At 34.9% G+C, this 17,638-nt stretch overlaps 1 protein-coding gene across 2 annotated transcripts in view; it reads left to right on the top strand.

Annotated features, from left to right (window-relative positions):
* LOC126965378 (phosphoinositide 3-kinase adapter protein 1) overlaps nt 1–17,638 on the top strand; it is a 66,331-nt gene that overhangs the window by 1,568 nt on the left and 47,125 nt on the right. Inside the window, exon 1 of one of the 2 annotated variants that reach the window (XM_050808932.1) lies at nt 2,453–2,680. The exons of the other annotated variant lie outside the window; for it this stretch is intronic. Within the exon in view, the coding sequence (XP_050664889.1) occupies nt 2,677–2,680 (4 nt within the window). The 5' untranslated portion in view covers nt 2,453–2,676. Of the gene's footprint in view, nt 1–2,452; nt 2,681–17,638 lie in introns of those variants that run through there. 2 annotated transcript variants of the gene reach the window in all.

A 17,638-nucleotide genomic window follows, 5' to 3' on the forward strand; every position in this document is an offset into this window, starting at 1 on the left:
TAAACACTGAAGCAGGTTTTTTCAGATTGACAGTATTTTAAAATCGTGAGAACAAAATTTTTAATTTAACTTTTTATGGCAAGCTATCTAAGAACTGGATAATCATTTTGAAATAAAATTTACGTCATTGTATAGGGAATTTAATTTTATAGACACAAAGGCAACATTATTTTTAAAAAAATCCTTTAATTTTTAAACTAACAAAAAGTACGAAATTCATTATAATATAACTGCGCTCAATGGAAAATTGCATTCTTGTTTTTACATATGGGTCCTCCTTACTGACTTTATTATAGAAACAAAACAAGGCACAGATTAATTATTCTATTGCAACAGTACTATAGCCATCAGCCATCCTGTAAGTAATCTGTGGCCAGTCCTTAATTGGTCTTACATTAGCCTACTCGACCTACACACACGACATTGAATTACCGAAGGTACTGTTAACTGCGTGCCAAATACAACAGACAATGCATTCATTTGTTACTTATATCTATACGATCGAAGAGTGTGAGTGTTGTTTTCATCCGGACTGTTATATAGTAATAGGGTAGTATAGTATAGATAAATGCTCGTGACCTTATGGTGGCAGGACGATCCTGTTACGAAAACTCTGCTTCATATTTTTAAAGTAAAAGTTATTACATTTTTACTATCACTAATAAATTTATTTACAAATAAAATTTGAAAAACAAAATTTTATGAACGATGCGCGAATCGAACCCACGACCTCCGGTGTTCCGTGCCGGTGGCTCTAAACACCTGAGCCAACCATTCGAGTAACATATCGTTATAAAATCTTGTTTGCTTTGTTCAACTCTCAGATTGTGGCTTCATCTACAGGATTTTTGCAGTTGATAACCTGCTCAACCCCAATATTTGCATATCAGGAAATTGACTTGAGATGTCGCTCTTGTAAATCTAAACAATATGTTATGTTTTTAAAATGATAACCCTCACTTTTCTCAGTCCCGCATCGTTCATAAAATTTTGTTTTTTCAATTTTTTTTTGTGTATTAATCCTAGAAGTGAGGGCTATCACTTAAAAAAAATATATAGTTCTATTCTATTATATTCTTGTTATTATTATTATATTCTATTTTTAAATTCATATACAAGCGACTGTCTGCGAATTCGGCTGCGTAAATTAGATCAGACAGATTTTTATCGCGCGACCCAAGTTCATCATCGTCAACCGGAAGACGTCCACTGCTGAAAAAGGCCTCCCCTAGAGATCTCCACGACGATCGGTCCTGCGCTGTCCTGCCCCAACGTATTCAGGCGATATTGACCAGATCGTTGGTCTATCTTGTCCCTAGTAATTATATCTATTATATATGTGAATGTAAGTTTGTTTGAAACACATGGCGATGAAATAGGAGATTAAAGTTCACAGGGAAAAACTAAAGAGACTGTGTACAATGACAAGGGATATGTGCTTATCACTGAAGATCGATTTGTATGTGTATTATTTAAAAAGCATCCTAAAAATTGCCCAAAGTAAGTATTCAACGCGGATGAAGTCGCGGGTAATAGTAATAATAGGTCTAGTATACCTATAAGATGAAATATAAAATGCCCATCACAATTGATTTATCCAGTTCTAGTCATTGATAGTTTTACCCATATTTATAATAATTATCATTCATACTGTTACTAAACAAGCATACAAAAGCATTTGATAATCATACTAAATATTATTATACCTACCACTCTTTACATAATATTCATCATCAGCCGGAAGACGTCCACTGCTGGACAAAGGCCTCGGTCCTGCGCTGCCCTCATTCAACGTATTCCAGCGATCTTGACCAGATCGTCGGTCCATCTTGTGGGGGGCCTTCCAACACTGCGTCTTCCGGTACGTGGTCGCCTTTCGAGAACTTTACTGCCCCAACGGCCATCTGCCCGTCGAACTATATGCCCTGCCCACTGCCACTTCAGTTTCGCAATCGTATGGACTATGTCGGTTACTTTGGTTCTCCTTATAAATTTGAAGGAGTTATATTAGAAACAAAAATTATTATTTTTTCGTTATTTTGCGCAAATCCATAATTATACAAATATTTTGAGTTTTCTTGAGTGTTAATTCCGCCAATATTCGTCTCAAAACAATTCGACACGTGTTTCGCCTCTACACGAGGCATCCTCAGGAGATGTTTACTCGCCAAACTCTGGCACGAGACGAAATTCAGTCTCGTTTCGTTTTAAGACGAATATTGGCGGAATTAGCACTCAAGAAAATTTAAAATATTTGTACGAGTAATAGGTATTAATTATATAAATTTCACAAGGTAATAAAATATGATAGAACATAATCTCTTAAGACACATGCACGCACATATAAAAATACCAAGGCTAACGACATTGCATATTCCTTGCATGCTCTAGACATTGGCTTGCCTCAACAAAACATCGCAACGCATCAAAAATAGCTCCCAAAGTCGTTCTCAACGCAAGTTTACGTAGATATTCTGACACAAGTGGCTGTGTGCCGCGCTTGTGAAAATTAATGTAATCTTGCGATGAGTTTTCCGATGAAAAGTATCGCGCGAAATGCGTATTTATTATTAAATTGTCGATGTTATGGTTGAACAAGTACGCCGAGCGCTGTCAACGAACTAGCCTCAAGATCCACCATCTTTGGCAGCGGAAGTAGCGGCGGATGTCACCGCAATGGGTAAGTGGACTGGCATATGAATGCTAAACAATGCCATCGCCTGTTCCCACATTTTCTATTCACCCCGTGTACCGCCAAAAGTTTGTTCAACCTTTAGTTTTTTGTCGAGATGTGTTTAAAATGTAGACAGGCATGTTGTTTATTTTAATTATACGAAGATCTTCATACAGAAATAGATAAAATTTACGAAAAGTGAATCATAACATACTAATTTTCATGCGTGACACATGTACATATTTAGGTAATTCAGGTTTCGTTGGTTTATTGACCCATTTACAATTTTAAACATCTTTCACGCGAAAATGATTCACGTGTTTCTTTTAATAAGTTATTAGCATTTAATAAGAGTTACGCAGAAATATATTTTAATGATTGCGAATAATTCTAACGCTACCGTGTTCGATTCTTATCAGGGTTTTGCACCGTGATGGTGGAAGCAATAACTTACTTAATATGAAGGCCGAAAAGTACATACGCATTACAGTAACAATAAGTAAGGGTTATCATCTTCATCATCATCAGCTAGAAGACGTCCACTGCTGGCCAAAGGACTTCCCCAAAGATTTCCACGACCATCGGTCCTGCGCTGCCCTCATCCAACGTATTCCGGCGATCTTGACCAGATCGTCGGTCCATCTCGTGGGGGGCCTGCCAACACTGCGTCTTCCGGTATGTGGTCACCATTCGAGGACTTTACTAGGCGAGAACTATGTGCCCTGCCCACTGCCACTTCAGTTTCGCAATCATTTGGGCTATGTAGGTAACTTTGGTACTCCTACAAATGCACTCATTTCTGATTCGATCTCGCAGGGAAACTCCGAGCATAGCCCTCTCCATTGCTCTCTTAGCGACCATGAGCTTTCACATACGGCAAAGGTAAAATAAGGGTACCCATATATATGTCTAATGTTGTAAGAAACTTTCGAATAATTAAACAAAAGATAACGTTTTCCAGTTATCTGTATGTTTTCAAAATTTTATAATTAATTATAAAGGTATATTTAATAATTTGTAGACGCACGTCCCGTTTTCACAATAATTTTAGTAATAACTTAAATATTTAGTTCTTCGTAAGATATTTAAGGTAATTGCAAATTTTTCATTCAATGTATTTCTGTTATCAATCATTGTAACCTAACCTAACCGAAAATACAATATGGTACTGGTATTTTATTTACTTTATGTAGTTATTACAAAATGGTAGGCATATATAATACGCACACAACAATTTAGTCGCTCCTAATATAGGACATTAAACAAAAATTGTCATATTATTTAAAATTTCAAACCAAAATTTTGTTCCATGAATTTTTTTTTTGTTATAACTAGATCTTAACTACTAAACACTGAAGCAGGTTTTTTCAGATTGACAGTATTTTAAAATCGTGAGAACAAAATTTTTAATTTAACTTTTTATGGCAAGCTATCTAAGAACTGGATAATCATTTTGAAATAAAATTTACGTCATTGTATAGGGAATTTAATTTTATAGACACAAAGGCAACATTATTTTTAAAAAAATCCTTTAATTTTTAAACTAACAAAAAGTACGAAATTCATTATAATATAACTGCGCTCAATGGAAAATTGCATTCTTGTTTTTACATATGGGTCCTCCTTACTGACTTTATTATAGAAACAAAACAAGGCACAGATTAATTATTCTATTGCAACAGTACTATAGCCATCAGCCATCCTGTAAGTAATCTGTGGCCAGTCCTTAATTGGTCTTACATTAGCCTACTCGACCTACACACACGACATTGAATTACCGAAGGTACTGTTAACTGCGTGCCAAATACAACAGACAATGCATTCATTTGTTACTTATATCTATACGATCGAAGAGTGTGAGTGTTGTTTTCATCCGGACTGTTATATAGTAATAGGGTAGTATAGTATAGATAAATGCTCGTGACCTTATGGTGGCAGGACGATCCTGTTACGAAAACTCTGCTTCATATTTTTAAAGTAAAAGTTATTACATTTTTACTATCACTAATAAATTTATTTACAAATAAAATTTGAAAAACAAAATTTTATGAACGATGCGCGAATCGAACCCACGACCTCCGGTGTTCCGTGCCGGTGGCTCTAAACACCTGAGCCAACCATTCGAGTAACATATCGTTATAAAATCTTGTTTGCTTTGTTCAACTCTCAGATTGTGGCTTCATCTACAGGATTTTTGCAGTTGATAACCTGCTCAACCCCAATATTTGCATATCAGGAAATTGACTTGAGATGTCGCTCTTGTAAATCTAAACAATATGTTATGTTTTTAAAATGATAACCCTCACTTTTCTCAGTCCCGCATCGTTCATAAAATTTTGTTTTTTCAATTTTTTTTTGTGTATTAATCCTAGAAGTGAGGGCTATCACTTAAAAAAAATATATAGTTCTATTCTATTATATTCTTGTTATTATTATTATATTCTATTTTTAAATTCATATACAAGCGACTGTCTGCGAATTCGGCTGCGTAAATTAGATCAGACAGATTTTTATCGCGCGACCCAAGTTCATCATCGTCAACCGGAAGACGTCCACTGCTGAAAAAGGCCTCCCCTAGAGATCTCCACGACGATCGGTCCTGCGCTGTCCTGCCCCAACGTATTCAGGCGATATTGACCAGATCGTTGGTCTATCTTGTCCCTAGTAATTCATATTCAAAAATAAATATTGCCTAAGTTATTAGATACTTAAGACGACCGCTATTTGCTAGCAAAAGTCCCTTCAATATTAGTCCAGCCATTTTGGAACGATTCTACCTGGAATAATGGCACAAAAACACAGACAAAAAGTGGTAGGTATTTACCAGAATGAATACAAGAACTACTTAAAACAACATACATATATTTCAATAAAAGGCATAAAAAGGCATTTATTTTCTCAAAATTGATTACTTTAGAATTCTTTTTGATGTCATTTCTAATAATTACTAGATACTACAACCGCTTCGGAAACAAATGGCGCTCTGAGAGAGAAGAAGAGGCGCAAGAAACTCTCCCAGCATTCTTTTTTTGCGCTCTTTTCAATAAAAATATACAATATTGTACAGTCATTTCTATCGCTATAAAATAATCACAATCTAGTCCCAGGCTATCCGATCATTTAGATATTCAGCAGTGGAGTAATAGGATTTACGACAGAGCCATTTTTTATAAAACATTTAAATTTATTTATAGATAATTTCTGAACAGTGGCTGGGACTTTATTATAGAAGTGTATACATTTACCCTTAAAGCCATTATGTATCTTATGAGGCCTACTAGAATTACTTACAAGCAATCCCTTATTTCTAGTGTTATAATAATGAAAATCACTATTAAGAGCAAAAAGGTGACGAATTAATTTTTAAGTTCGTACCTACTTATAGGAAACAGTAGCTTTTCAAGCAGTTGTTTATAGGTAAAACAATCTTCTTAATATATTATATTAGCGTAAATTATCATCAGGACAAAACACCATTTGCCTTAACAAACTAACAACCATTATTCTTGGAGTATGAATTAATTAGTAACGTCAGTACTGGGAATTCATAATTATCTTTGTAAGATACATTGAGTATGAACCGAAAGTCTCGAATGACTTCCGCTTACAATCAGCTATATGAAATATACTGTGCCCATTGTTAAGATAACGCTGAATTGTTCTGTGATACCTCTCTACATTTGTTACCACATATATTACGGAGAGTATTCAGAGACATTGTTAAGGAGATGGGTAAAGAGAAAACACGCAAACAAGGTGTTTTTAGACAAGTTTTGTGGTGAAAATATAGCATCTGGAGCTATGAACACTACATTATCATGTTACAAATACCCTTAAGTCTTATTTGTAGGTTGCTAATGCTTGCTGTTGATTATAGTTAACACTCCAGAGCCTCTTGAACTACCATTTTTCTTTGCAGTTATACAAGTTTTTTGGCATGGCATGACGCATTTGTTTAGTGCTACTCTCAGAAAAGTTATTCTTAAAGCTTGTGCTTTTCTTTGTGTAGGTACATTTATTCAGATAAGAAATGAATAACGAGAATTGTAAGCATATAAACTATTTGCAACTGTTGAAATGTTATGTTTTCCACGCAAGAATATTAAAAATTTTGGCTTTGTTGCATAGATGGTGGTCGGCAGCCGTTAACTCATATCGCTCAAGGTCACTGGTATTTAGTGTCGCCTTAATGGGTAAATAGGTTTTGCTTTGTAAATTGTGCGGTTTTCAAGGAATGTTCTTCCACGTGCAACCAATCTGTGGAATAAGCTTCTTTGTGCGTGTCCATTTTTTTATGATAATAAGGGACGAGACGAGCAGGATGTTCGCCTGATGGTAATTGATACGCCCTACCCATTACATCAGGAATATTGAAAAACCCAAAAATTCTGAGTGGCACTACAATTGCGCTCGTCAAATTTAGACATAACTCATCAAATATCATTTGACCAGTAATTTCACTAGCTGCGGCGCCCTTCAGACCGAAACACAGTAATGATTCACGCAGAAACAGGCGCGGATGTGGTATCCATAATCTAGCCGGCATCCTGTGCAAAGGCGCCTCCCACTGGTAATCCATGACGGCCTCCCTTTAAGGCTTGCAACGCTCCTGTGATTCCTCTGGTATTGCAAGAGAATATAAGTGTCGGTTATAATTTAACATCACGTGACCCGTTCGCTCATTTGCCCTCCTCTTCCATAAAAAGATAATGACTGAGCGTCTTTCCTGAAAAACTAATATACAAAACGTTTATACACGCGATTTAACAACGAATGATTTTTATAATAAATAATAGTTAAAAAAAACTAAAAAGCACGCTTTATATAAAATTCAACTAAAAAATAGAAAATAAATTTAAATTGAATATAGTGTAAAAAATATATTTTATTGTAAAAAAAAGCGTAGAAGAATTATTATATTAATAATATCTTAAAAAGCACCCCACGCTTCTTTTACAATAAAATATATTTTTTTTACACTATTTTCAATTTAAATTTATTTTCTATTTTTGAATTTTATGTAAAGCGTGCTTTTTAGTTTTTTTTTAACTATTATTTATTTTTCATTTTTAGTCAAATTAGTGTAATGTCATCGGTCCTCGATAAATCTACAAAGTTTGAACGAAATCTAGCCGTTTAAAGTGGGTCAAAATCGCGCCCAAAGAAGTCGGTTACAAACATACAAACATACAGATGAAGCTAATATAAAGCGTATAATAACACTAGCTGACCCAACAGACGTTGTTCTGTTCATAATAAAAAAAAACTTTTGCGGATTGAATTTTGGAAAATCCTGATTCTGAGCTGACCTCTACTCGGTGAAATGAATATTCCTACCAAATTTCAAGTCTTTAGCTGTAATGGTTCCAGAGATATCGTGATGAGTGACTAGTGGAAATCTCTTATATATATAAAGATGTTATAATGAACCGCTTGTATAGGTGCCTTTCATATTAAGGTTTGGCATTTTTGCATCAATTTCATAGTACTTAGTCTTAGTACTTCTGATGAGGGTATACAATAGATTTTGAACATTACTCCCACGAAGTAAGGTGTTAATTTATATAAATGTTTTAATGATATCTCTATATGTTAATGTATATCTATATATAACACCGCTCGGACATTTTTTGACGACCTTTAAATAGGCGATCTGAGTTTTGTATTTTATTGTAGGTCAATGTTATGAAGATGTAATTTTGATATTTGAGACAGAGATTTCAGTTTGCTTATATGCAAAATCGTAATTGTTTGACTTTAATATTCTATTAATATAACCACACCAGTGGGAGGCTCCTTTGCACAGAATGCCGGCTAGATTGTGGGTACCACAACGGCGCCCATTTCTGCCGTGAAGCAGTATTGTGTAAACATAACTGTGTTTCGGTCTGAAGAGTGCCTTAGGTAGTGAAATTACTGGGCAAATGAGTAAGTCGCATCATCTTATGTCTCAAGCTTTTCAAGAATCCTGAGCGGCACTGCATTGTAATGGGCAGGGCGTATCAATTACCACCAGCTGAACGTCCTGCTCGCCTCGTCCCGTATTTTCATAAACAAAAATATATTAATATAACATAATCTATGCTACACGATTTATAACAAACACCCACGTATGATACGATACAAGTGGTGTGTTAACAAGATGATGAAAAACATACACGCCTCTGGGATTCATCTAATAAAACTGGAGTGGCCACTGAACCCCGTTCAACTGGAGTGCCAAATCTTAAAATATCTCCGATATTTCAATTATGTGGAATTACATAATGATGCTATTCAAATTATACATCCGGAAATCGATACGGGTTCACGGAACATAGTACAAAATATTTATAGTTTATTAATTTCAAGAACTCGACTTACTAGTACAATCTTATTTGGTCGCTGTTCAAAATTAAGTCACAATGAAAGTTCTGCGTTACCAATATATTTAAAGTTTTTTTATGAAAATAAGGGACGAGACGATCAGGACGTTCAGCTGATGGTAATTGAAACGCTCTGTCCATTACAATACCACCGCTCAGGATTCTTGAGAAACCACAAAAATTCTAAGCGGCATTACAACTGCGTTCGTCACCTTGAGACATAAGATGTTAAGTCCCAGTAATTTCACTAGCTACGGCGCCCTTCAGACAGAAACACAGTAATGCTTACACATTTCTGTTTCACGGCAAGCTTTATCTGACATAGTATTTGTTGCAGAGAAAAGAACATGGCAACTAAATATATAAAACTTTCAGCCCCTTCTGTTCAAAAATAGATGGAAGTGTTTTGTTAAACGGAGAGGAGCTACGACCCGTGGATTCTGCTATATTTCTTAGCATTGCAATTGATTCTCTTAAGTTGCTTATTAACTTTAAACAGTTTAACTTGAAAAGTGCCAATCTTGAATACATACATTTACCAGTGGGAGGCTCTTTTGCACAGGATGCCGGCTAAATTATGGATACCACAACGGCGCCTATTTCTGCTGTGATGCTTCACAGCTGCTTCGCTGCTGCAATCTATAAGCATTACTGTGTTTCGGTCTGAAGGGCGCCGTAGCTAGTGAAATTACTGGACAAATGAGACTTTACATCTTAAGTCTCAAGGTGACAAGCGCATTTGTAGCGCCGCTCAGAATTTTTGGGTTTTTCAAGATTTAGCTGAACGTCCTGCTCGTCTCGTCCCTTATTGTCATAAAAAAAGGATCGTTGGCCAGTCTTATAGAAAAGTGTTCGTGCTTTTTGTCTCATGTTTCATTTGGTTAAATAATGTCTTATTTACGAGCCGTAAAATATGAATCCAATTTATTTTAGAACATTCAAGAAACCACTAAACAACTAAACTATTGACACACTTTTACACAAATTATCTTGCCCCAAACTAGGCATAGCCTGTACTATGGGTACATATTTAATACAATATACTTGCTTAAACATACATATAAACATCCATGACTTGGAAACAAACATCCATATTCATCATATAAATGTTTGCACATATCGGGATTCAAACCCGGGACCTCTAGCGCAGTGGGCAGGGTCACTAGCCACTGGGCTATATGGGTCGTCAATATTGTATCATATCTTATATCGAGCAATTCTTGTATATATATATATATATATAATCTGAATTGTTGAAACGGCTTCAACGATTTTCATAAAATTTAGTACACAGGGGATTGATCTAGCTTGGTTTCAATTTTAAAAAATGTAGTTTAATCCGTGTTTTAATCAGAAACAGCTACAATAACATTAGAATACAAAGTTAAATTTCACCACTATACACAAGACTATAGCTCAGATAGGGGATGGGTGATCCGGAAAGCAGAAGACCCCGGTTCGAATCCAGATGTCCTATTATCTTTTTTTGTTCAAGTTTTGTACATTCTTAAAAATCCAAGCAAGGCTCGGTCGTCCGGATAATTATTATTAAACAACTGTTTAATTAACAGCTTGTTCAATGAAACAAAAGCCGTGTACGTCACGGAAGTACAAGTAGATTCTCTCTAATATGTGCACTGAGAATTAATTCGACAAACGGAAGCAGCCAATTGTGTCTAAGTCGTCGCCGACATAAACTGTAGTCGCGTCGATGTGACGATCCTGTAATACCCATCTTTGTCTATTGACCCTTATATTCTATATTCCACGTACGTAAGACAAACTAAAAGATTGTTTGCCATTGTTTCGGGTATGGCGATGATGAACGATTACCTAGTTTCTCAACTAATTATTGAATTACCCACTAAAAGGAATAAAAGGCATTTATTTTCTCAAAATTGATTCCTTTAGAATTCTTTTTGATGTCATTTCTAATATACTAGATATTACTACCGCTTTGGAAACTGGAATCACTTGTGTACGGAATTGTATTAATCCTTGTAATATTAAGAAAAAACTGAAATCCTTCTTTTAAAGTCACATGAAGTAATTTATACACAATTTGGATACATATATGTTCCCTTGGGAGTGGAGACGCTGGGTCCTTGGGGTTCATCGCTACATAAACTCATAACAGAGTTATCCAGGCGTCCAACCAATTTGACAGGTGACCCAAGTTCTGGAACGTATCTCTGTCAAAACATAAGTCTGGCCATACAAAGAGGTAACGTTGCCAGCTTGATGGGCACCTTACCTGACGACTGCGATCTTAATGATATTCACTATTTGTAATTAATTTTTTATAAGTATTATTCCTTCTGTAAACTTTCATGTAAATAAATACCTAACAAAACAATGAAAAAAATAAAAAATATATACAGGATGTCCCAAAGTTATGGGACATGAAGGGGAAGTATCTTAAATATCGAAGATAGGCTATTTTACTGAAACAAGTCTTTATGTTATTTTTAAAAGTTAGTAATTCTACATTCAAAAATATTCTAAAAATTACTTGCCTCGTCTGGGAATCGAACCGACTTAAATGTAAAAAAAACACCCCTACTCTTATGATGCCATTCGAAAGAATGGCCAAAAACTAATAACTCTTCTTAAGTGACATAGTATTTTAAAAGAAAGTAGTCAATTAAGTGTGTATTTTTTTGTAAATTAATTAATTAAATGCTCAAAATGTGATCCCTCTTGTCTTACGCAAATCACCAATCTTTTAATGAGTCCGCTGCCTGTTGATTTTCTTATCATTTTATGGTGAATGCTCGATATGATATGGGACAATTCTATTTGTAACTCGCCCACGTTCTCGTATCTCTTTTTGTATAGCATATCTTTCACATATCGCCAAAAGAAGAAATCTAATTGTGTAAGGTCCGGGGATCTGGCCGGCCATCTAATCGGTCAATTCGTACCAATCCAATTAGGAAAACATTCATTTTACGTTGTTCCTTTCTTTTAAAATACTATGTTACTTAAGAAGAGTTATTAGTTTTTGGCCATTCTTCCGATTGGCATCATAGGGGCATCGGCAGAGTAGGGGTGTTTTTTTTTTACTTTTAAGTCAGTTCGATTCCCAGACGAGGCAAGTAATTTTTAGAAAATCTTTGAATGCAGAATTACTAACTTTTAAAAATAACATAAAGTCTTCTTTCAGTAAAATAGCCTATCTTCGATATTTAAGGTACTTTCCCTTCATGTCCCATAACTTTGGGACAGCCTGTATATAAATTTTTCAAAATTATACTTTACACAATATACTTTTAATCAGTTACATAAGCTTAATAATTTTTTAGTTAAAATTGGTGTTCGTATTGGTTTGTACCGACTTAAATGCGATTTTCACTGAAGTTTTTCTACAAGCTCCCCGAAATTATCTTAATATATGTATATAAATTACGTGACACGTTGTTTGTCCGCGATGGACTCCTTAACTAATGAACGGATTTTAATGGGGATTACTTCATGGAGTGCAGTTTGGTCCAACTTGAGAGATAGGATAGTTTTTATTTCGATTCGGGAGCCATAATTATTTTTATTTCCAGTATTTGTTTTGAATAGACATATTTTCTATCATATAATTTATTGATGCACGGTTTGTAAAACATTATAACAACTTTATTGCATTATAACAACTGGCAGCATATTTTTACTAAATAATTCTTGATTTTATTTTATTTATTATATACAGAACAACGTCTGTCGGGTCAGCTAGTATTATATAAAAATCGCCTGGTCACACTTACAACCCGTATATTTATCAATATACTAATGAATGGAGAGCCGTTTTGTTCCTTCGGTTATCCTGCGAAAACTACTGAACCGATCTGAATAATTCTTATACCATAAAATGCAGCGTGTTTCGGTAATGGTTTGAGTATATATTTAATATATTATAGATTACTTATCCGGAACATACATTATTTTTTGAATTAGAAACACCTACCTTTATATTCGCAATACAAATAATTAACGACCGTTCCCAATATTCAGTCTATCTCTTACTTGAGATAAAAATCGTATCTATCGTTGACTTTTCTGTCACAATCAACTTATCGACGGTAACTTACCTTATCCGTACACGCTGTCTGTTAATGGTACGACGCGGACGTATAGCTTACCATCGATAGAAGTTTGTATGGAAATTGCAATTCACGCGTCCCAATTTAAGGCGATAAGAATGACTTATCGGGTATATTGAGACAGCTTCAGATTATTGACAGCTAATTACTGACAGTAGAAGGTAGTAATTTATCTCTATCTGTAGATAGTATATTAAGACATTTCATAACATAATATGACAATTCATACAATTTGCGGGCGCAGAGTACTCAATTAAAATGGCAAAACAACGCTTTGCTGGGTCAGCACTTAATATACTAGCTGACCCAGCAAACGTTGTATTGACGATATTAAAATCGCGATACAAAAGTAACTGTTGATCGAAGATGGGTGAAAATTTGAAATTGTATGTATTTTTTAATGGTGACTCATAATCAAACAAATTCAAAAAATAAATAAAAAATAAATCGTGTGGACCACCCTTAACATTTAGGGGAATGAAAAATAGATGTTGTCCGATTCTCAGACCTACCCAATATGCACTCAAAATTTCATGATAATCGGTCAAGCCGTTTCGGAGGAGTTCAATGTTTAACACCATGACACGAGAATTTTATATATTAGACTAGCTGACCCGACAGACGTTGTTCTGTATATAATAAATAAAATAATGTTTTTATATGAATTTGTCAATAATATATCATAACATCAAAAATTACTTCGTAAAATATGCACCCTGCTGTCGTAATGAAATTGTTTCACAGCAGAACTGTCAAACCGTGCGTCAATAAATTCTCTCATAGAAATCATGTATGGATACATCTAAGGAAAAACAAATTTGTTGTTTTTATTTAATTTAGCAGCATTTTCCTATTTATTCATTTAAATTTTAAATTAAATAAACATTTAAACCTTCCCAGGACTTCCACAAATAATTCAAGACCAAAATAAGCCAAATCGGTCCAGCCGTTCTCGAGTTATAGCGAGACTAAGGAACAGCAATTCATTTTTATATATATAGATTTATAGGTACTGTATTTGCAGATAAAGCCACGGGCGACAGCTAGTTGATTCATAAGATGTTAATGAATTATTTGCACAATACAGCTAGAATTGTGATAGATACCTAGCTAACTACCAACTCTATGATTGGTTATTGATTAACATTATTATTATTATTTAAATAAATTAACATGAGTAATTTAATATATTCTAATTAAACATGATTAAAATGAATAATAATTCAATTATTGGCTCGCAAATTTAAAATATGAACTTCTATTAGAACACGAGGAAAAATATAAGTTTACGCGTTTAGCTTTAATAATAAGTACTTAAAATGTAACTACGTAAGTAATAATATAAAAAAAATTTGAGTGTGCTTTAGACCACAGGACTGAAGAAAACAAAATATTAATTTATAATTTTTTTTAGAACGAAATAATCATGAAATCACCGTTCCCGTAATGCTAACGTTCGTTCGTAACGAGAAAAGTTCAAAGAAGTTTTATTTCAAAATACCATGTTAAAAGATATTTTACCTTTAAATTGTACAAAAAAAATATTTTTCTAAAGCTTATTCTAAACAATGTCATATAAAAAGTATTATATGCGGTGATTATATCTGAAATCTCGGAAACGGCTCAAACAATTTTCATAAAATTTAATATAGAGGGTATTTCGGGGGCGATAAATCGATTTATCTAGTTTTCAATTAAAAAAAATGTATATTTATCCTTATTTTAATGAGAAACGGCCACAATAACATATATAGAATACAATGGTAAATTTCGGCACTTTATACAAAACTGTAATAGCTCAGATGGGACATTGGGTGACCCGGATATCAGAAACCCCGGTTCGAATCCAGATGTCCGGTAAGTTTTTATTTTGTTAAATTTTTGTACTTTCTTAAAGACCGAGCAAGGCTCGATCGTCCAGGTAACCTCTTACTTTAACTTAAATAACCATAATTAGGCAGTTAAGTAGATAGACCTTTCTAATTATAAATAAAAACTTGGAGCTTAATATTAAGACATCTTTCGGGACAAATTAATTAAGTATGCATGTTATAGACTAAACACATGTTCGGATTTGGTACGACTGAACAATCGGTTGCGGTCTGGTAGAGGATATTCGATCCTATGTCGCTAGGTGCCCACTGAACCGTCCAGTGGTCCGGCTGAACGAAATCCGACCATGTGGTAGCCGAAACACAAGGGTGAGCGCCTCGCACCAGTTACCAGTGGGAAGCTCCTTTCCACAGAATGCCGGCTAGATAATGAGTACTACAACGGCGCCTATTTCTGCCGTGAAGCAGTAATGTGTAAACATTACTGTGTTTCGGTCTGAAGGGCGCCGTAGCTAGTGAAATAACAGGGCAAATGAGACTTAACATCTTATGTCTCAAGGTGACGACCGCAATTGTAGTGCCGCTCAGAATTTTCGGGTTTTCAAGAATCCTGAGTGGCACTTCATTGTAATGGGTAGGGCGTAAAAATTACCATCAGCTCAACGTCCTGCTCGTCTCGTCCCGTATTTTCATAAAAAAAATTATCCGCAACCGGACCGTCCGATTGTCCGGCGGTACGAAATCCGACTATGTGTTTAGGCTATAAGAAAGCGATGAGTAAGTCATATTAAATTTAATCTCAGTCCGCAGTTCGCTGCGAGTAATCAAGCCGCGGAATATTTCAGTAACCCCGGTCGTTGGAACATGTGTAAATAAACAAACATGCTACACATTCCATAAATATCTAACGGATCTCAACCGTGGCTTATTCAAACCTGACTATATTAACTAAGTCATTGCTTAATCTATAGATAATACATATAATAACTAGCTGACCCAGCAAACGTTGTATTGCCGGTATTAAAACCGCGATACAAAAGTAACTGTTGATCGTAGATGGGTGAAAATTTGAAGTTGTATGTATTTTTTAATGCTGACTCATAATCAAAAAATTAAAAAAACAATGTAAAAAAAAATCGTGTGGACCACCCTTAATATTTAGTGGGATGAAAAATAGATGTTGTCCGATTCTCAGACCTACCCAATATGCACTCAAATTTCATGAGAATCGTTCAAGCCGTTTCGGAGGAGTTCAAAGTTTAACACCGTGACACGAGAATTTTATATATTATTAGATAGATAACGTAACAAAGAAGGTAATATTTGTACATTCAATTGATTTTTTTTTGAATATTTCTACGACGATCAATCCCGCGCTACCCTCATCGAACCTATTCCGGCGATCTTAACCAGATCACCGGTCCATCTTGTGGGGGGCCTACCAACACTTCTTCCGGTACGTGGTTGCCATTCGAGGACTTTTCTGCCCTGTCGGCCTGTTAATCCTTACCTACGTAGAGACAAGTCATGTTCAAACAAAAATATTATATGTTATTCATATAGCCTAGTTTTTTTGCAAGAATTAAAAAATAAAGAAACGAAAACATTAAATGTCAAACTAAAAAATATAAATAAAAAAATAAAAAAGGTTAAATATGCAATAGAAATTTTTCTTAGCCTGTATAAGGCCTTTTATTTATCATTGGTAGATGTGTTCATATATTTAATTTATGAAGCATATAAATGTTTAAATATATAATCAAAATGCTCATTGTTTGAGGCTCAATCACGACTAAACCACTGATCGTATCGACATGAAACTACCACCATTCGATGCGAAATTTATCCTAGATGGTTTATGGCTTATTTTTTTTTTTATTCCAACGTTCCTTCATTAATTTATTTCCTTTTAAAATTCGCCCAGCGTAGCGCGCGGGAACGGCTAGTGAAGAAATCTTAACATCGTTTCATACAATAATAAAGAATATGTAATCTGCATTAGTATGATTTAGTAAGAAATTACTTAAAGCTCTACAGTGTCCTTTGTGCCCTTAGTAATTTGGTGGCACAAAAGTGACCTTTGTTTCACAGCAGATGCAAGTCAACAGAGACGGATCAACATCTGGCGTATTTTTTTTATTTCCATTCCGAATGTTTACTCGGATTTCTCAGACTCCGGTGACGCAGTTACTTTATAACTAAATAATATGGAGTTTAAATAGAAATATATTGTTATAATAGCACAGGTTCTACCAGTGGGAGGCTCCTTTGCACAGGAATCCGGCTAGATTATGGGTACCACAACGGCGCCTATTTCTGCCGTCAAGCAGTAATGTTTAAACATTACTATGTTTCGGTCTGAAGGGCGCCGTAGCTAGTGAAATTACTGGGCAAATGAGACTTAACATCTTATGTCTCAAGGTGACGAGCGCAATTGTAGTGCCGCTCAGAATTTTTGGGTTTTTCAAGAATCCTGAGCGGCAATGCATTGTAATGGGTAGGGCGTATCAATTATCATCAGCTGAATTCATAAAAAAAAACCTAGTTGAGTTCCTGTCTCCCAACTGTGGTTTAACATTTTAAGAATAAGTATTGCTATACTATTTTAACTATACTACATATTGGGAGAATTATACGTGATTTGATTTGATTTGATTTGATTTGAAATCTAGTTGC

This window comes from Leptidea sinapis, chromosome 7 (assembly GCF_905404315.1).
Source record: "Leptidea sinapis chromosome 7, ilLepSina1.1, whole genome shotgun sequence".
NCBI lineage: Eukaryota > Metazoa > Arthropoda > Insecta > Lepidoptera > Pieridae > Leptidea > Leptidea sinapis.